The sequence below is a fragment of the Macrobrachium nipponense genome, chromosome 4, assembly GCF_015104395.2.
Source record: "Macrobrachium nipponense isolate FS-2020 chromosome 4, ASM1510439v2, whole genome shotgun sequence".
In the NCBI taxonomy this organism is placed as follows: Eukaryota; Metazoa; Arthropoda; class Malacostraca; order Decapoda; family Palaemonidae; genus Macrobrachium; species Macrobrachium nipponense.
The window spans coordinates 67,442,255-67,464,550 of record NC_061100.1 but is presented as its reverse complement, the minus strand read 5'-3'; the positions used below and the strand labels follow the sequence as shown (position 1 = coordinate 67,464,550).

Genomic DNA, 22,296 nt, shown 5'->3' with positions numbered 1-22,296 from the left:
ATCTCCTAGAATGTCCTGCATTCTAGGAGATGATCCAAAGTATTTAAGTCTAATATGTGAATACTTAGAGCATTCAATTAAAATGTGTTCCACAGTTACTCTATTTTGACAGAGTATTCTGGAGGATGCTGATTAAACACAAGAAAGCCATGGGTTAACCTTGTGTGCCCATTGCGCAGCCTGCACAAAGCGACCTCATGGTTTCTCTGCTTCTGTAAAGAATTTTTAAAAGGAATTATAGTGGTCTTTATCACTCTAAGTTTGTTATTTTCAAGTGATAACTATTAGTCTTCCCAGTTTTTATCTAAAATAAATTTAAAATAATTTTTTGAGTCCTTATAGTATGTTTTGTACATTTTATTTCTATCATTTAATGCTGCTTCCTTTGCATTTTTATCAACAATTTCATTACCTTCAATTCCAGCATGGCCTTGTGTCCAGCACAAGGATATCTTGATATTTCGAATGCTTAAAAAATGAATATTTTCTTGTATTGCTCCAATAGCAGGGTGATGATGAACACAAGAATCTATTGCTTGAATAGCACTATTTGAATCACTGTATATAGTGTAATGTTTGTTTGGAGTTTTAGGGATTTTATACAGAGCCAGTGAAATTCCTGCCAATTCAGTGGAATATATGGAGCTATAAATAGGCAATCTTACATGATAACATCTTTCGTCTGTAATAACTGTGATCCGCACACCAGCAGTATCAGTTTTTGAGTCATCTGTATAAATGGATTTCTTGGTGTTCCAAAAAGATGTTCTTGACAACGTAACTTGGAATTTCATCTTTTTTTAAATCGAATAACTCATGGCATGCATGAGGCTTACTCCATTTCCAAAAAAGGTGTTGAATTTAGTAAATGGTTCAGGAATTTTAATGGTGGAATAAAATGGATAAAATGATCGCGGTCCAATTCTTTTTGGAATTGTGGTATTACTTATAATTCTACTCAATTTTGATGGGTATTTTAATGTCCACGAATAGAAGTTTAAACTATATTCGACCCTTCTTTGATCAAGTGAACATAGACCTGTTTCACTATACATAGAAATAACAGGTGTAGATTTAAATGCACCCGTAGCATATCTTAAACCTGCATTATGAAGAGGATCTAATTTTTCCAATGTACTGGCAGATGTAGAAGCGTATAGATGCGACCCATAATCAATTTTACTCAGTACCAAAGTCTTGTGTGAATAGAGTAATGTACTTCTACCTGAGCCCCACTTGGTATGTGACAATTTCTTCAATAGATGAAGTACTTTACAACAGCTTTCAAGTAGGTAATTAATGTGAAATTTCCAAGTCATTCGTTGGACAAAATACAACCCAAGAAATTTGGTAGGAGTAACAAAATCAATTGGTTTATTATATAGTAGCAATTTCATTTTCGGTACATTTTTCTTATTTGTAAAAGTAATGGCTACAGTTTTAGTTGCCGATATAGTGATCCATATGCAGTAGTCCACGATACGATAAGATCCAAGAGATTTTTGTAGTATGATTTGTCCTGTATAAATATCACAGTGAATGATCCAAATATCAAAATCATCTACATATAATGAACTCTGTACACCAGTTGGTAGTTGTTTTGTAATGTCATTAATAGCCATGATAAATAAAAAGGGTGGTGCTCAACAAAACCAACCTACCTTGTGGAACTCCTTCATATTGGGGATACTCCTTAGATAAAACACCATTTATCTTAACTTTAAAAGTTTTCCTTTCAAAATTGAGCTATACTCATCAATTAATTTAAGTAACTCTAAACTTGTTTTTATTAATGCTTCGAATATTCCATTGCAATGTGAATGAGGGAGTGTCATTATTACTTTTTGAAGTGAATTTTACTTATTTTCTTCGGTCTTACGACCCTGAGCTGAGAGATCTGTGTCCACTTTAGTTTTTGAATTGGAACTTTTCATAATATTTTTGTTGCTGTACAACGGAATTTTGCTTCTAGCACCTTTGCTATAATCTGGTGGCATAGCATAGTCTCGTACTAGTGACTTATATTGTTTTATGTTTGGTTTTCTTGTAGGTTCCTTAGATTTCTGTGAAACCATTTCGGATGAATCATTTTCTGAAGGGTCTTTACTATTGGTGGTATAAACAATAGTTTCTTCTGAACTGGAAGTTTTCAGACATTTACTATTCGGACTATGTAGGTTGTTCTCTTTCTTAGGTGAGGATGTTTCACTGTGTTCTAGGTCTCTTTCCTATCTCTGTTGTTCCATTTAGTTCTCTTAGTATTTCCTCAATTTCTTCAGTATTTATTGGTATGTTTTTGTCATGGATTATCTTTAACATTATGTTTTTGATCTTCCAGGACTTCTTTTAATGTTTCACATACAGATTCATTGGTGTCATTTTCAACATGGTTCCAATTCTAGTGTTATAATGGGTCTCGTCAGAGGCATTTACATGGTGAATTCCAAGTTTTGTAATTTCAAATAGTTTTTTTTATTCTTCTTCAGATTTAGCCTTTACGATGATTTTGTTTTTTCGACTGAGAATCGGGGATTGTCACAGCCACGAAGTTTCTTCAGTGAACGGTATATAACCAAGTCACTTACAAGGGTTACTTCTTCGCTTATTTTGAGTGTGATACACTGAGACCACACTGGAGGAGAAAAAATATCTTCCATAGTTATTCTTTTAAATGTTCTTCTCTTTTGAGATAGAGTGTTTGGTACACATGGCTCTATAGAGTAGCCATACTAGAGTTTTGGAGGGATTCCACGGACAAGTCCTTTGAAGAATGAATGAATGAATAATTAATAATTATCTGGCGTCGTGACTACCAGGATCATTGATGCTAAATGAAGCCATTTGGACAACCAATTTGGGAAAAATCCACACATACATCATATAAACTCTTAAAATTCCGCATCAGTTATTGTACTATAGCTAGCGCAAAGATGCTACTTACGCATTAAACACTACCAAAGCTAAATTATTATTATTATTATTATAAAATAGTTTAACCAGACCACTGAGCTGACCTTCAGCTCCCATAGGGCTTGCCCAACGGATTAGATAAAATGCAAGATCCAGGCCAAAGGCCATGAGCTGGGACCAAACAGGTCATGCAGGATAATAAATAATAAATTAAAATTAAATAAAAAACTGCACAGAGACAAAGGCTTTCATACCAGAACACAAACAGGCAATAAATACATTTACTCATGTTTCCATACATACATTCTAAAAAACCAAAGCTAAAAACTACACACATACATAAAAGCGACATACCTAAATTTCGTTGAAAACTCCAACTTCTTTTAAAAATTCAACAACACACTCATAATCATACTGCGCTTCTTCACCCAATATCTTTGCCAAACTATAATTATTATCTCTATCTCTTTTGTCTTTAAAGTGCTGCTCTCTCAGTTCCCGATGACTAGGACATTCAACTAGCAAATGCTTAATAGTCATCGGGATGAGACAGTCATCACAGTAAGGTTGGTATTCACCGCTCATGAGATACCCATGTGTCAATCTTGTACGTATGTCCTATATGGAGGCGGCATATCGTTACTTTCCATTTCCTAGGCATAGATTCATATTTCCAAGGGTGTGTACGTATGGCAAATTCTTTCATTTTATTTGGTCCTACTTCGTTCCATTGCTGTTCCTATAATCTTGCAATGAACTTTGATATACTAGGAAAAAAGTGCATGAATGTGGGAGGTTGCAACACGCTTGCGACATGATGCAGGGAATGAAGCAGCCACTACAGATCACACAGGGGATGAAATACCAACACTCTCAGTAACACCAACACTCGCAGGAACACGGGCATACTGCTCCTCACTCGCAGACGAAGAAAGGGCAAAGACCTTAGCCTTCTTACGCTTCATACGCCGAGATGGCGGAGATGGGGGAGAAGGAGAGGAAGACAGCACTCGCTCCTTACACAATCTCTTCGCAGGAGGTGGGGGCGATGCAACACGTTCACTTCCAGTCCTCCCGGCTGACATGGCAGCAAACCAATCTCTTAAGAACCACCTGGCATAAATCAGTAAGAGAAGGGTCTGACGACATGGAAGGGAGATGCAGCAAACTGGATGGCAGAGATGACGTCATGGCAGCAAACGATGACAACACAGACGAGCGAGGCAGCGCAGTGTAGAAAACTGGGAGTGACGTCATCGATGGAAAATGACATGACGTCATAAGCGGCGATGACGTCATGGCTTCCCCTCGATCTGAATGGGAAGCAGACACCACTGGCAGAGGGATACAAAATGGCTGACCCCGTGATGTCACTAGTGGGGCTGACTCGAAGAAGCAGCAATCGTCACACTGGCGGAGCAATACAATATGGCTGACCTCGGCTACCAACGAAGATGAGGCTAGGAGGATGGGGGAGGCCCTGGACAGCAAGAGGAGGAATGTAGCGAGCATCCAAGAAGTGCGTCAGCAAACCCTCCAAGGAGGGTGGACCCCGTAGCCCAAGCGTCCCCCAGAGCGCCGCCATTTTGGACGCTTCTGAATTTGAAATAAAAGAAACTTATGAGAAAGCCTCCTCCTTCTTGGGAATCAAATTAACTCCCGAGGAAGAGGGGATGACATTACATAAATCAGCCTGAGGGCTTCCTGATACTTCCAACGACAAATCGATGGAAGAAAAGGAAGGGGACAAAGGCACAACACTAGCATGGGGTGTGACAGCGGCAGGAGACAAAGCATTGGGAAGAGGAGAAGAAAAACCCTCCCCCGAAGGAAGAGTAGAAACTCTTTGATGCTCCCTCTTACTATAAAATAACTTCCACTGCTCTCTAGGCCACGCACAGCATTCCGTGAGGGGATTTGTTATTGTACAAACGTTAGAACGGCAACTACTACAAGTGACGTGTGGATCCGTTGCAGAGGAAGCCAAAAAACGAGAACACGGAAAACGTGGAGTTCCAGGGTACACACATTGACGAGGCCAAGAAGGAGCAGAAGTAATAATATTGCCACACACTCAAATACAAGCAAAAATGGGCAATGAACTGGGTACAGGCCGAGAGGTAAACCACAATTCTCGTCCAGGCGGCTTAAGATAAGATTGACGCTGTGGCGTGGATGTGTGGTCCTTGACCACTCTTCACCCGATATACACAAGCATTGCTAGATCTCACAAGATTCCTTGCTTTCATCTGCGATTTAACTGGATCCAGCCAGGTGCTAGAAATTATCCTATTGTAAGATCGAAGGTTTGTTCGTGTATGAACAAAGTAATATAATTACATAAAGTAATTTCAGGTCTTTACTCAGTTTCCTGTCTAGAATCTACTGTGCATTCATGGTGACTGTGGTGTGGGCTACAGAGGTTCCTAGCTTTGCCCATCTGTGCAACTGCAGGGATGGGATGTGGTACATCTGCTTGTTCTGAGTCATAACTGAAATTTTTTTTTTGTTTGTTTTATTAATTTTTAGAAAAATATTTTACATACAGTTTTAATAAGATACTTGTATCAAAAATAAATATTCAATTATATTTTATTTTTATTTTTCCCTTTTATGGAATTGATTACCCTCAGGTTACCTAAAGTTGGCATATATCAAAAAAGGTTTGAAGATATTTCTATTTTCAAAAATTTTATTTTTCAAAAATAATGTAAGGTGAAAAGTGGAGCAAGTTAAAAAATAAAGGCAGCAAGCAATGCAGCCGGCTCCAAATATATCTTGAAAAGGACCTTTAATACAATTTACAGTGTGGTAGACAAGACAAATTATAATAAAGCTCAAATACTGATAACAGTTCTAATAACCTAATACATACTATACACATTAGTACAATCAATCAGTAACAGAAATAATCTCAACACTAATCAGAGTCAGGAGAAGCTTTGAGAGAAGACTGAAATACTGCTAAAAAGTTCATGGGTGTTCTATTTTTAATATTTTTTCTTTGATCTTCACCACCATCAAACTTCACATTTGTATCCTTAACATAATTTTCATTACTACTGACATTCTTACTCAATTCTTTATGTTGAACTTCACCACTATCCTTTTTCTCTACTTCATTTTCATCATCTGTCCATGATACTGTTTGGTTAGTATCAATGTCTTCTTCTTCACTTAATTCCACTTTGTTCCCATTATCTTCCTGTTCCAGACATTCTTCATCCCTCAATTCTCTCGTATTTTTGTGTTTTAAACAGTGCTTCTGGAGAGCATACTTATAAGTAAAATGAGCATCACAAACACTACAAGCATATGGTTTATCACCAGTGTGAGTTCGCATATGAATTTTCAAGGTACTTGACTGCGTGAAACTCTTAGAGCAGACATTACATTTATGAGGTCTTTCTCCTCTATGTCTCATCATATGTATTTTCAAGGTGTTTTTAGCAGCAAACGAGCGGCCACAATGTTCACACTGGTGCTTTTTAGTTTTCTCTTTGGATGGTGTGTCATCATCACTTGAAGAATCTTCTTTCTTACGCACAGAAATTCTAGTCTTATCATTCCCATGTGTCTTCAAGTGATTCTTCAGAGCACCAAGCTGAGCAAAGCTTTTATTGCAGTACTCACAACTAAATGGTTTTTCCTTAGTGTGCGTACGCATATGTGACTGCAAAACAGACTTCAATGTAAACCTTTCATTGCAAACATTACAAAAATGTGGTCTGTCTCCTGAATGCAAGTTCTGGTGTGTCTTTAGGCTACTGGGCTGGGTGAAAGATTTTCCACACACATCACATTTGTGGGGTCGCTCATTTGTGTGAGTTCTCTTATGGAAACGTAATGTGGCTATACGACGGAAATTACGACCACACACTTCACACTGAAATGGTTTCTCATTACTATGTACTACAGCATGGGATGTTAAATGCCAATAATGAGTGAAACTTTTACCACATTCTTCACAGGTATGTTCTTTCAATTTGGTATGTGTTAAAATGTGCAAATCCAAATACCTAAGGCTACCAAAGGTCTTTCCACAAACATCACACAAAAATGGTCTAGAATTCTTGTGTATCTGCATGTGACGTGTGAATATCTTTTTAGCAAGGAATACTTTCTTACAAACCTTGCAAGTGAAACTTTCATTCTCTTCACCACCTAACAATGGCCTATCACTCTTGTGTATACGCTTGTGATTTGTGTATCCCCTCCTTGAAAAAAACACTTTCTTACAAATCTTACAAGTGAACTTTTCATTTCTTTCACCACTACTTGCTTCTTCAAAAGATGAGTCAATAGAATCTTCCGTAATATCAAAAGAGGAATCACCTTCGTCACTGCCAACCTGATCTATTTCCTTTGCATTAATGATACTATTTCCAGTATCCCCTTCATCTGTTTCACCCTTTTCTAAAGGGGTTGAGTCTGTATAACCTGGAGAAGCTTCTGCCACCATGCTACCCTTATTGATAGTATTCTTAGAGTGTCTCATATTCAAGGCTGGACTATTATTTTTCTTATCTTCTGTATTAGGAGTCGAGCTCTGATTAAGGCAATCAGAATTATATGATGAACCTTCCATAACCTGTGATTTGACAGCATAACTTTTCTCAGTCTCTCCAGAAATTATATTTTTCGTCCTGAAGGACTTCCTCAAATGAATGTGTGTGTGTGTGTGTGTATGTGTGTGTGTTGGGACCACTGTTTTCTTTTTTCTTTTTGTATACTATATATTCACAGAATACTCCTTCACTCCAATAATCTTGTTGGGATCGTCTTCAATGATTTTCCTATAAACATCCTCATTGCAAAAGCTTACAGGTACATAGATGAAACAGCATACTGTATTTATACTAGCAAATCAAATGCTTAGTGAAATCCACATCCTTTCACATTCTTCACACCTTTCAATATTAAAACTGTGTAAAGTTAGTAATGTTAAATTTTTTTTTATATAATGTTATTCTTAGATATTAAAAAAATATCTAACAGAGGTACACTGTGTTTTGATTAAAGGTAATGTCTAACAGTGTTTTGTAATTAGAAAAAAATTCTCAGGTATCAGAGGAATGTTGTAAGACTACATTCTCAGCAATATACTGTATCATGAAAACATGTGTCAATATTAAAATCTGTAAACATACAATTAACACATTATTATCAACTAAGAGTGTTTCACTAGAACTTCCAGTTAACTGGACTGAATATTCACAAAAGCAGCCTCAGATATTGTTTTACATTTGAAGAGTCTGTTCATCTACGTAAGTACTTCTCTATAACCTCTTCTGAAATGGGGTGTTGTTTTGTAGCGTTGCTGCACCGGTTATTTTGAGAAACATTTGACCAGTTCTAAAGACCTGCAAAAAATATTAAAAGATTTTAGTGTAGAATAGATTCATAACATATAAAAACAGGTTGTTTTAACATAACCCAAAACCTATAGCATGGTCCACTTTGTGTCAAACCAAAATTCTACACACATCAATTACCTGAAGGAAGAAAGATGATACATAGTACAGTAGTACCTCGAGATACGAAATTAATCCGTTCCGAGGCGCCCTTCGTATCATGAGGTTTTCGTATCTTGGACCACATTTTACATGTAAAATGGCTAATCCATTCCAGCCCTCCAAAAACACCCCAGTAAATTAATATTTCCAAGCCTACAACACATGTTCTAGGGTTACAATGCCGATCCGATGGAAGTAATATGACTCCAAAAAGGCAAAATAATGTACATACTTGAGTAATATTCAACTGCATGTAATGTTCAACCCCATTTTTATTGCATATATTAGGACTTTAGCATATGTCCCTTAGCAATAAGCCTAGCCTATGTTAGACGGTTGCTACTGTAGCCTAGTCTATGATTCTGACATCTAAACCTAAGAAGCTAAAAGCTTAGAATATGCCAAAAAATGTATAAATAATCAGTATGTACCCATTTCAAATAATTATTAATTAATCATTATCTATAATACAGAAAAAAAAACCTCCAATCGATTGTTTACATTCAGCTCTTACGAGTACCGAACGAACGCCAAGCAATCACTTTTCCTAGGACACAGTAAGCCATAAATTTTCATTAGTATCTCTCTTCAACTAATGAAACAACCAAACAGTATAATAACCATTCATTTCTATTCTTTATTCTATCTTTACCTAATGGAGATACCGAGTTACTGACAGCTATAATGAAACATATACGTAACGTAATATTAAAACAGAAGAAGAATTCTAAAAAATATGTATGATAGCAGTCTGATTTATTTTATATTTTATGATATCTAATATGACAATTTGTCCAAAAATTGCATTTTTCCTAACTATACAAACCTGAGGTCCCTTTTACAATAGGAAGGTACTAGCGGCAGCTGATAGGTCGTAAGCTTTCGAACAAGGGGTTCGGTAGTTAACTGCTTGTCCGACAGGCGCGCGCGACTGGGAGGTAAACAAATCACTTTTGCTTTTGGCCCAAGCAAAACTGCAAGAGTGAGGGGTGGCATGAGGTGGGACTATGTGTAAAAGGAGACCTCAGGTTTGTATAGTTAGGAAAAATGCAATTTTGGACAAATTGTCATTTGTTCCGACACGGCATACAAACCTTCGGTCCCTTTTACAATAGAAGACTCACTTCTTGTGGGAGGAATCTGAGTCTTTTGTGAACAGACTGGTGTTCGCCCAACCTTGGAATGCCTCCCTGGTCGTAAGAGCGAGGGAGGGATCCAAGCCTCTGTCCGATTGATCGGGGTGTGCACCGCAGGATCAATGGTCAGACCTCTGGACCAAGTACTAAGAGAGAGGCAAGCGTATCTCTTCGTACCAGGCAAACAAGAACAAGTTCCTATTTGCAAGAGGCACATAAAGTTATGGTTTGTCTCTTGTTGGCATCCACTTCCCCCCCCTTGTAGGAGGAAGTGGTGGATATTCGCTCCCATCCCTAGTGAAAGGGATAGGATGGGGCTCTGTCGAGTAGCTCACCTGCATCTCGTCCTTATCCAGCAATGGTGATGACCGTATCCCTCTACCCACAGCAGGTAGAGGGGGAGAAAAGAGTAGGAAGAGAAGCCAGTCACTCTCTCATTCACTTATCTATTCTTACAGTCACACCAGGACTCGATGCTGTTCAGCCTGCTAGGTCTGGGTTAGCTACACAACGTGTTGAGCAGCCACCACGGGTCCCAAGGAAAACGATCCAAGGACCTGTGGGCAATATCCAAAAGTTAGAAGGAGGTGCCAGTGGTCTGGTTGTACCAGACCCCTGCCTTCAGTACCTGCGCCACGGAGTTCTTGTGTAACTCAAGGGAGTGTACTTCTAGGTCATCTTGGTGCTGACGAAGAGTCTTCAACACTCAGCCTGGGATGTCGAGTTTCTTCAGAAAGCGCGGTCGCGCTTTCACAGGACAAAGCAGCATCTCCTTCGCATCGAAGGCGGTGAAGTCCATTAGGGAGGGGATTGTGAAGGACTCTAACCGATCGTCAGGAACCGAAGGGTTCTGAGGATCTTTCGCTACGAAGTCGTACGAAATCGAGCGTCACGAATCCCCAATCCCCTGGATGCTTGACTTCGCAGGAAAAGTCATGCAATTACCTCAGAGGAAAAGAAGGGCAATGGTCGTATGACCTATCCCTCTTCTCGACTTCGGTGATGTCCTGTACCCATACTGGTCTATCCGTCTGCAGCGAAGTGTTCTCACAATTTCTCCTATCCACATGCAGTGAAGTTCTTCTTCTCGGCTAGTGCGATAGGACACCGACACTCAATGTGGGTGTCGATGGTATGGTACGTGACAAGCCGTAGGAGGGACTAAGAAAAGACTGTTATGGAACAACCAAACTAAAGTCCACAGCGAGTTCGTAACTGACTTGGCGCTCTGACAGCTGCCGACTCACTGCGTTCGGTAGGAGGCAAGTTGTCCAAGCACCCGAGCAAGTCACGTGACCTTCGCCTTAAAAGGGTTATGCCAAGAGACTAAACAAATAATTTGTTCGTCACCGATGCCAGAAGGCGAGGTGATGATTCTCTTAAGGCATATACCCAACAGGCGAAAGTCAATTGCCTTCTAGAGACCGAGGTCCCTGATGGGAAGATATCTCATAGTATAGTTGATTCTCAGCTAAGGAGAAACAACACTATGTGTCGTTGAAGACGAAGGTGTACAGAAAATGCAACCTATGTCTTCACAGCTGAACCGAGAGAAGGATTCTCAAGATTCTGAACCTGTGCTACAAAGACTGAGAACGCTAACCGCTATTCATTGCTGTCCGGTGAGGATCGTAGTTGCAATAAAAAGCGGAGCGCTTTTCAGTAATGAAGACACAGGGAAATACTGCCTGAAGAACTGCTTCTCATGGGCTGAACATTTGGAAGTAGAGCTGTCAGGTCGGAGAGTAGGCGATGTCTTCTGACACATCTGTGAATAATTGCAACACCTACGAATACGAGATATTTTGAAGGACAACTCAGATGTCTGCAAAAATCATTCGCATTATCGCGGTGCGATGCAGCGGGAGACTAGTACAGACTTCTGTACCGTGCGGTAAACTGAAAGATGAAAGAGTCCAAGAGATATCTCTGTTGAAAAATTCTCGCATGTCGAAGGCGATGAAATCGAGCGTCACAGCAGTAGATGGTCCTTCATTATTGCGAGAATCCCTGTTAATCAGAGACCTAAGTCCATGATTGTTTGGGTAGAGATACGGTTCGGTAGTCAATCAAACCACAGGGGAGAGAGACGTAACCGACGTGCATTCTCCGAGACCTAGCTGATACTGACTGCTATCAGGCAGTTCAATACGCAGTAGCTCTCGGTGACGTCGTCATCCTGAGTTTGCCAGTTAATCCCTTCCACGAAGGAATGCGTTCGGTCTAGAACCATCGAGCATAAAGAATACGCTCGAGCAAATTATATTTAAACGAAACGGATTTCGGAAAATACAAAAGCTGATTTGGTGTGTCGTGACAATACCAAGTATCTAAAATCGAAACTGATAACTGCTGGGAGGTTGCAGGCAACCCCGAGTTGCAGTTCAATTAAGATACAATTCGTCTCGGTCACAAACCGTAGAGTTAACTACGGTATGCGCCTACCCCCCGGACAATTCAACTGTTAAAGAATCATGTCGCGAGGGTAATATACGTAGTATATTTGTAGGTTCTGTACCACGACCTCCATCCTAAATTCTTTTCCCCTCGAGGAAGGAGAATAAGGATTGGAGATCGACCGCCTTCGTTCTCTAGTCAAGAGAGTGAAGGAGAAGTCTTTCCCAAGGAAAGCTTCAATGGTGAACAGAATACGAAGACGTTAGTTCAAGCCAAACTGGAAGTTCCCGTCCGTTCTTCTCTATTCCAGGTTAATCGCCTACTGTGAGATACTCTTCTTTCAGCAGCATCTTCTTCCAAATGCTAGAAATTACAGGAATTCGAGCATAAAGCGAGGGTTCCCCGATTATCGTGTAACAATTATCGGGGATTCTCGCTCACTTTGGACCGTGGTCTCGCCTAAGTGTTTGGAGATCGTAAAAAACTTGAACACTCTGAGTGCGCTAGAAATTCCGTAGAATTCTAAGCACCTCTGCGAAACCCCCACCGAATTCGTCAAACGATATCGGCTGGTGGTCCTCTCGATTCCCGTAGAAAATCGGGAGAAAGGGGCAGGATCCCTCCTCAACGACCGGGGCTTACGTCAGGTAGGACCCAGAACGTCCCCCCCGGTAGCGCAGCCCTAACGTGGGTATCTTACAGAGAAATCTCTGTAGGATCCCTCCCCTTTCCCTCGTAGCCGTAAGGAGAAGAGGGAATGGGGGAGGAATTGGATACTGGGTCGCCTTCCCAGCGGAACTAGCAGTTGGAGAAGAAAAGGAGCAGCCATCGCCTTACGGCGATGGCCTCTCAAGAGCCTGGGAAAAACGTATCGTCAGGAGAAAACGTTTTCCCGAGAGGGTTACGAACTCATACTGTAGGTAGGGTCTGCCGCCACTGTGAACGTCGTTGGGTGGGGCTGATCGACACCTGACAGGAGAGAGCCGATACCGTCCTCCGACTCATTCCAGTCCACGTCGAGGTCGAAACCTCTCAGGAGGACCGAAGGGGTATTCAAATACGGTGTCCGAAGACACGTAAAAAACGCCCTCTGTCGCAGTAGAGGAGGTGGAAGTAGCTTGTTCGACCGGAAACCAGAACGAGAGAGCCTTCTTGTCCGGAGACGAGAGACTACCTGGTTCAACACAGTCGGCAAGCTCCGATCGCGGCAGACCCACCGTCGATTTGGGTTCCCTCTCGGGCCCCAAAACGACTCGAGCCTAGACGTGGCTCTGCTGGTGGGAGCGGGCGATCCCTTCCCCCGAGGTTGTTGTGCTGGGACAAATCCAAGCACCATAACCTCGGCAAAGTTCCTCTGGATCTCGGAAGTCACAGCATCTTGCAGAGTAGGACCGTTAAGCCCTTCGAACAAGAGCATATTCCGAGAACCTTCCTCCTAAGAAGGGGGAACAGCGACAGCCCTCTCGGCTCTTCATCCATCCACTTTATTGCGCATACGTCCTGGCCGGTCCAAGAACCGTGCCTGGCACGTAGGGTGTCGTGGTGGGATCATGAGGGGCGCACCCCTCACGATCACTCCTCAATACCTCGCTCCTCCCGGTTGTAAAACCCAAGAGGAGTTGAAAGTACGGGAGAGGCAGACCTGACGCTCCCTCCTCGCTCGCTGGCAGAACCAGCAGGCTTGGATGGGCTGCAGGCGATCGTCAACCCGCGGTGGCGATCGAGCTGCAGGCCTGGTCAAACCGTCTCGCTGTGGAGAAACGGCTGGACTGAGCACAGCGGCCCCGATCTCGAGTGTCAGAAGAGCTGGTGCTGGTTGCCGTACCCGATCGCTCTCTGCGAGAGCGACGGTCAGGCGACCTGCAGGACTCCACTGTCACGGTGAGACCGGTGCTTGTCCTCACGGCACGTCACGTCGCTGGTTCCAGCCGTGGCTGGCACGAAACGAACGGGGGGACCTCTTCCCAGCCTCAGCCCGTGGCCGGTCGTGGACCGTCACGTCCCCGGGTAGCCAGCTGGTTGCCGCAGAGAGCGAGAGCTGGTCTGGTGAGAGTCGCATTGTGAGCGGCTGTCACCAGTCTTCCGCTCCGTGCCGTGAACCTGACACTGAGCGAGCTCAGAGGTCTGGTTCCTGGCTGCACGGTCGCGTGGTAGGCGACCGTACACTCGGTACCTCCCGCCGAACGACTTGAGGCCGAGACGGACCCTGTGCAGTGGCAGAACCACTGACACCAGGCGAGGAAGTACCGGTGTTAGCCGGTACCCCTCTGGTCCCCGTAGTCTCCTTCCTTGCGGAAGAAGAGACGGGCCCGCTCGAAGGAGCAGAGGACCAGCGGAAGGAACCCTCCCGTCCCACCGAGGTGAGACGGGTCCGAGAAGCTCCCCGAGGGAGACTTCTTAAGGAGGGAGGAGGCAACCTTCTTCTTCCTCGCTGTGAAGCCTTAGAAGTCACAGGGGAAGAGGCGGCAGCCGACGACGATGAAGACGATGAAGAAGATGAAGACGACGACGACGACACCTTCCTCCTCTTCTTCGTCAGCTTCCTCAGGACAGACGTAAGATCTGCTATCCAGGGCGGAGCCGGGGCTGCTGTAGCCGAAGCCACAGGGCCCCCGGACGCACCTGTACAGACAGACCAGAGTCTGGGGTAGTACCACCACGAACAGGGACGACGTCAGCAGGTATGGGCATCATCAGGAACAGCAGGCACAGCCAGCACAGCATCGGTAGGGGACAGCAGCGCAGCAACGGCAGGGACAGCCAGAGCAGCAAACGGCAGGGACCAGCCAGCGCAGCAACGCATGGACAGTCGCACAGAATCGGCAGGTACGGCAGGCAGCACGGAACACAGGAAGTGGAGCAGCAGCCAGCAACATCCTGGTACCGGCGGCAGGTCCAGGGGCGAGCTCTAGGTCAGCGGAAGTGTGGGTCGCGGCAGCGCGGCAACCACGAGCGGCGGCGGACGCCCCCCTCTCGGTACGGCGAACGGCACTTCACAGCGGCTGTAGGCAAGACTGTTACCACGTGAGGCAAGTACACCAGGTGAGGAGGGACGTCGTCACCTGGAGTCGATAATCGTTGTCGTGGTCACCACTCCATGGGTGACCGCAGTAGGCCAAGACATAGAACCGCACCCCCCCCCGCCCCCCCCTGGACACTAGCACGCCCTGCAAATCGAAGGACGCCCATACCTCACCAAGGTCCACCCTCGTGGCAGTAGGGGGGGAAGTCCCCTCGCACGGGGGGTGAGCCCCACACTGAACGAGCGGAAGACCCCGAATACAATTGTACATCGGAGCCAACCGAGACGCCACCCTCCCCCGCGCTCGACGGATCGGGGTGAGGAGAAGAACCCAGATAACCTCCCCCCCCGAAGGGAAGGGCCATCTGTGGGAGCTGAGCGCGGGGGGGGGGGGGGGGGATTCTTGTTCCCCACCCCCGCACAGCACCCATGTACCCAACAATAATAATAAGAGCCCGAGAGCAATCGTGCCTCGGCACCGAATGCAAGGGCATAAGGATCAATTCCCTGACTGAGCGGAACTTGAACCAAATAAATATTGATGCAATCAAAATAAAGGAATAAAATGAAAAAGAATCTTGCATTACGATTCACTTCACAATGAATAAGGGGCTCGGATCGAGCGCATTTGCCGCCCTCGGTACGAGCGCAAGGGTAAAAGGATCCATTCCCAATTGAACGGAAACCTTGATCCATAATGAATTGATGCAATCCCAATATATATGAAAAATGAAAAAGAATACTGCGCTTGCGATTTCACTTCATAACAAAATAAAAAGGGGAAGGATCAATTCCGCAATAGCGGAAACATTGATCCAAGTAAATAATGCAATCTCAATAAAATATGAAAAATGAAAAAGAACTGCACTTGCGATTTCACTTCATTCAAATAAAAAGGGAAAGGATCAATTTCCGGGTAAGAACGGAAACTGATCCAAAATGAGTATTGCTACAATCAAAATAAATATATTGAAAATGAAAAAGAATACTGTACTTGCGATTCCACTTCCCATACAGAATAAGTTTTCGTGCCGAGCGCATTCGCTCGGCAACGAGCATACAGGTCAAAAAAATATAAATGAAAAGGGCACTTACTTACGATTTTCATCTACACATTCCAACCAAAATATAAGCTCGGAGCGAGCGCTCTCCCGCCCTCGGCACCGAGGCATACACAATACGAGGATCATTTCTGGGAAAAATGAATTCCCGCACTTACGCCCTTCAGTCCCGGCACTCGGGTAATCGGCGGAGGGCGTGGAGAAACCAAGATCCTTTAATTCACAATTGAATTCAATGGAAATAAATATGAAATGATTGTACTTACAATTCAGTTTCACTAGATAAATAGAAAAAGAAAAACACAACCATGCGAAAGCAACGACGATGAAGCGCGGGCAGAGAGCGATGATACACGTCTACACGCCAGCAGGCCGAAAGCAAAAGTGGTTTGTTTACCTCCCAGTCTCGCGTGTGCCTGTCGGACAAGCAGTTAACTACCGAACCCCTTGTTCGAAAAGCTTACGACCTATCCAGCTGCCGCTAGTACCTTCCTATTGTAAAAGGACCGAAGGTTTGTATGCCGTGTCGGAACAATCACAATTTTTTTATTAAATGTATTGCATGTACTCATTTCAAATAATCATTAAGTAACCATTAACTATAATAAACAAACAAAAAAAAAAGCTTCCAAACTTCTGTTTACATCAAGCACTTACGAGTATCGAACGATCGCCAAGAAATCACTATTCCTAGTACCCAGTAAGCCATAAATTTTCATTATCTCTCTTCAACTACTGAAACTACCAAACAGTATAATAACCATTCATTTCTATTCTTTATTCTATCTTTACCTAATAAATATTTTTTTTTATTAAATGTATTGCATGAATAAGTTTTTCAATTTACAGCATCCTTTTACCAATAGAATACTTAAAGCACAAGGGGTAGATGCTGACCAATAGGAGAGCAGGATCTTATGGGGTGACTAGCACCAGGAACCAATGGGAGAGCGGGAGGATGGTGGCGAGTTTACTCAATTGGCGGCGCAGCGAGTTTTAAAATTGTTCTCTGTGGTCCCGGCGAATCTCGGACTTTACAGCAACAACCTTTCGTATCTTGAAAACTTTTCGTATGTAGAGCTGTAAATTTTTTCGTATTTGCTTTCGTATCTCGAGTTTTTTCGTAAGTTGAGCCTTTCATGTGTCGAGGTACCACTGTAGTTGGAAGACCAATGCTTTGTGCCTCACTTCTTGGGTGTCTAGTAAGTATGTAAATGATTTACAGCTCACAGAAATGCCAAGAATAGTTTATTATTTTTCAAATAATAGCTTTCATTTACTGATCTTTTTACTCTTGTCCTCATTCATTTAGTTTTTACCAATCCTAAATTTTGTTCACATAATAATAAAAGATATTTATTGCTTAATTACTAAGTTAAGACTTTTATTACAAACCTCACAATCTTCTGGTCTTTACTAAAACACTGAAACAAATGGTTAAAGAGAGAAAAAAAAAGTCAAAAAGAGTAATATGTACATATAAGGAAAAATTTGACAGCCCACATTATTTGTGGATAATTTGTTGAGATAACTTTCTCTGTTTGCAAGCACTGATCTCTTACCCAATGGAATTATTACCTATTTTAACAGAAACATTAGTTTGACCAACAGGTTCATGGACTGTTATGTGAGGATACTCAATATCCCTTCATTTCAATATAAACAACTTCCTAAAACTCTACTAGGTTATTCTCCAAGGCAGGAATGACAGTGGCCACAAAGAAGTCTACCAACATTTTTAACCACAGTTTAACCATCAAAATAAGTTTACCATATCTATGGTGACTGACTTCAAGGCTATTACTTTGAAGGACAAGAACGCAATCACTTATTACAAAGCCGTTTTTGTGGGAGTTTGTTTGTCAGTTAAAAGAAAGACATGATCATCTTGCAGGGGGGGTAAGTCACTGTATCCTCAGCCATGTAATATTTCCTCTTCCATGTTAAGCAGTGGCAAAAGCCCCAAGAATTTGACAGAGGAACATGAATTCTCTGGATCAGCACAGACAGTATGAGTTTCAGGAGCAAACCCAAGGAAGCTACATGTTTAGGTACACGGGGCCTCGGATAACTCTCAAAGCCTCTCCAAAACCAATCTCCTCAGTTCACACAATGATCTCTTGGAGCTGGCTTTCCTTCATAATCTGGTGTGGCTTCAAACTGAGCTCCAATGCCACCAAAAGGAAACATGCTGAAAGCATGAAAACCACCTGAGTAGTGAACCCCCATCCAAAGAAATGGAGGATGACTGGGAATGATCAACTGCTTCCCAATTAACTCTTCTCCTACGAGTTGAAGCTCCATAAAGAGGCCGAAGCTCCTAGAAGAAGAATAAAGAGGGGGATTCTGTGTCTGCTGTCCTACACATTCGAATCATAAGGTCCAATGCACAAGGACGGTACTTGACCATTCACCTAGGTGTTACATGCAGTACCAAGCTCTGCATAACTCCAAACCAGACTGAAGAGCGAACTCATCTGTACTGGTAAAAGCTCTTCTCCTTTATCCAAGCACTCGTGGTAGCGAGCGCTAGAATTTGTATGAATTCCCACGCTCGGTGAGAAAACCCGACTCTTACATGACAATAAAAAGGCGAGCCTTGTCCTGCCCTGGTTCTTGGCAACATGATGAAGCGGAGCACTTGGAAAGCACCAGCAAAACCAAGGGATCCAGGTGCTCATCGAGACTCCCGATTATTGTTATTCCCAAACTTAGCCATACATTACTTCTCATATTCCTTAAAAAGTCCCCCTATATCCTTACTACCATATTCTTTGTATTCTGCACATCGGGGTACCTCTCTCATATACACAGCCTTTCGTACTTCCTGCTCATTCTCATTCTCACTTTTGCTACTTCCATTCTGATTCCTTTTAACCTCTTCCGAATATAATGAATCATATTCCATACTAAAATGCATGCTCTTGATTATGCTCTTCTTACCCTTCTTTCTATTTACCAGTTTCCACTCACCGCTATTTAAATCACTCTCAGCCCTTTCCCCAACGTATTCAGTCCTAGTCTCATCCTGTCCATCATCCTTCCCCTTAGCCTTCTTTTCCTCAGCTCCCTTCTTATTCTATTCCGCAGGTTTATCCTTTTCCTGTGTCTTCCCCTTCTATCCCTTATCACAACCAAATCACCTTCGTCACTCGTACTCTCATCCACCTGTTCTTTCACTTTCTTAATTGCTCCTGGCCTGTCAAAAGACCCAGTAGGCCTACCTCCTACTGCTCCCTCTCCCATGAATCCCTTCGTCATCTCCTGCACTGCATTCATCATTACTCCAAATTTTTTGTCCCTTTTCTCAACCATTCTCTCTTCCACTCCTTTCATCACTTTTTTCTTTTCCACTTTTGCACTCCTCTTCAGCTCCTCACACTCTACCCTCAACCTCTCATTCTCTACTTCCAATCGTCCTCTCATCCTCTCACCAACCTTAACTCCTCCTCAGTCTCTCCACTTCAGTTACACCTTCCATACTCATCTTCCTTCACCAATCATACAACCCGCCACACCAACCATCCTGCAGCTGCCACACCAGCAGCCCCACGCCTGGGCGGGCGCCAATAAATAATGTGGCGGGACCACAAACTAAAAAATAAAAACTCTCAAAACACATGTACTTACCAACTACTTGACACACTCAGGGTGAGGAGTTGCACTGTCCTCTGGATACGGCCATCATAGGATACGGCCATCATAACACAATGTACCAACAAACAACCAAGGACCACAACCACACAACAATTCAACAATTATACAACAAAAGACCGCTGCACAAACAATCACTAACAATACAGAAAAAACAACATGACAAGTTAATACAAACACAACCCCCTAACAACTTCTGGAACACACAACTACAACAGTTCATACACAACAGAAACTCACAAGCACAACAAATTTAACAAAATAGGCACAACAACCTTCAAACGTACAAAATCAACAACTCAAAAAGCACACAATATAACTGACCATCAATGCCTTCAATAATTTTCATAGACCACTGCCGACACTACTGACCATCACAGGCTGACTTCCCAGAACTCTGATCATAACGACTAACTCCAACCGCACCAGCAGACAACCCAGAACTCACCAACAGCCAAAACAATCATTAACCATCCATCCACCAATTACGCTCTCTCTCTCTCTCTCTCTGTTTTAACCCTCGGAGATGTGTCAAATTAAACAAACAGATCGCCCCTCAATAACCGCGTGCACGATCCTGTAGGACCGTCACATCAACCCTGGGAACCAAGCAATCACTGCGAGAGCGATCACCAGTAAGGCGTGAGTCACCTGAGCGACTCACTCCTTTCTTCCACTCCATGCCTGAGGTGTGATGGTGAGCTGACTCAGCATCATCGACTCTAGATGCACGTGAATCGTAGCTTTAAGTGCACTAGGGGAATCTTGCAAACGAGCGCCCAACACAAAACTAGTCTTAGGGGCAGAACCTCTAGGACTAGCAGCAGAAGTGTGAACCGAAGTTTCACTTCTATGGCTCCTGACACACTAGACCCTCATGACTGCATGATAGTTCCTGTTCCCGAAGGAACAAGTGAGCCAATGGAAGACTCAACTGCCTTCTCAGTTTGAGAAAGCAGACAAGTAGAAGTCCCTGACAAGACTTCTTTGTTGGGGGGGGGGGGGGGGGGAGGGGGGGGGGGGATTGAGACTACCTTCTACTTTCTCAGCAGAGAGCCTTAGAAGTTGAAGGGAAGGAGGTTAAAGAAAAGTATAATGATTACAAACAGGAAGATGACGACACTTGATGAGCTCTCTTCCTCATCGACGACTATTCCAAATTCTGCAAGACTTCTTCTACAGGATGAGGCACATTTACCAGAAAAAGTAAAGCTAACAATCACAGGGCAGCTGCGAAGGCATTGTCCAGCAACAAAACTCCAGGATGGCAGAGGTAAATTAATATTATTTTCACAGCATGCTACGAGTTACAGGTACAATTCTGAGGTTAGGATACCCAACATGAAGAGATATCAACCATCAACTGCTTTACTTGACTATCACCACTGTTAGCCTGCAAAAGAAAGAAAAAAATATTACTTAAAAAAATAAGGATACTCCTCTCACATCCAAGGGCACCGCCCTCAGAAATGAGAGGTGATCCCTAAAAACACTAACACAACGTGATCTCCCTCGCTCTTCATCCAAAAAGCTAGTGAAAGGACGAAAGAGAAGAGGGAATACCAGATAGAAAAAAAAGGACAAACCTCCACAGTTACCCTCGGTAATTTCCAAAGCATAAGCGTAAATTTCACATGGATACACTGTCCCGCTGTGACATTAAAGGGCGATAATATGTAATGAGGGTGTAGGCACACCCTTGCTGCCTTCCTTTAACACAAAGTAGAAAGGTGGCTAGCAAGGCTATCACAAGAATTGGGTTTGAATATTAATCATTAGTCAATTAATTATTTACATCAAAACAATTATACTACATATATTCATTCAAAGTAATAAAAGAAGGATCCCACAAGGAAAATGGTGATTAACGGCTAGTCATCAAGAGCTCAGAAACATGTGGCTTCACTGGAAGACGGCCGAAAGCAAAGTGGACTGTGTACATCCAGACAGATGGGCCTACCCACCTACCAGATGGTAGTTACTGCCTAACCACCTTGTCCAAGAAATTTAACGACCATATTCCAGCCTGCGCTGAAAGTAATTCCTAATGTAACAGAATGAGGGTTTGTATATTGTGTAGAAACAACTCCGAAGTTCCCCTTGGCAATTTCAAAGCGTAAGCGTAAATTTCAAATGAATCCACTGCCTCACCCTGACGTTGAAGGGTGAAAATATGTAATTAAGGGTATTGGCACACCCAACCCTTAACACATAAAGCAGAAGGGCAGCTAGCACTAGCAAGGCTATCACAAGAAGTGGGTTTGTGTATTAATTAATAGTCAAGAAATTATTAACATCAAACATAATATACATGTATGTATATATATTCATTCAAAATAATAAAAGAAAGATCCCACAAGGAAAATTCTGATTAATGGCTAGTCAGCAAAAGCTCACAAACATACGTCTTCATTGGAAGATGGCCGAAAGCCAAGTGGAGTGTTTACATCCAGGGAGGTGGGCCTACCCACCTACCAGACAGTAGTTACTGCCTAACCACCTTGTTCAAGAATTTAATGGATGTATTCCAGCCTATGCTTAAGGTAATTCCTAATGTAAAGGACAGAGGGTTTGTATATCGAGTAGGAACAATGAGGAAA

The 22,296-nt window shown here is 42.9% G+C and overlaps 1 protein-coding gene across 1 annotated transcript; it reads right to left on the bottom strand.

The window, feature by feature from the left end:
* Positions 1-5,830: 5,830 nt before the first annotated feature.
* On the bottom strand, positions 5,831-7,498 carry LOC135211387 (zinc finger protein OZF-like). The gene has a single exon (XM_064244699.1). The coding sequence runs from the start codon at positions 7,496-7,498 to the stop codon at positions 5,831-5,833; it is 1,668 nt and encodes a 555-aa protein (XP_064100769.1).
* Between the last annotated feature and the right edge of the window lie 14,798 nt (positions 7,499-22,296).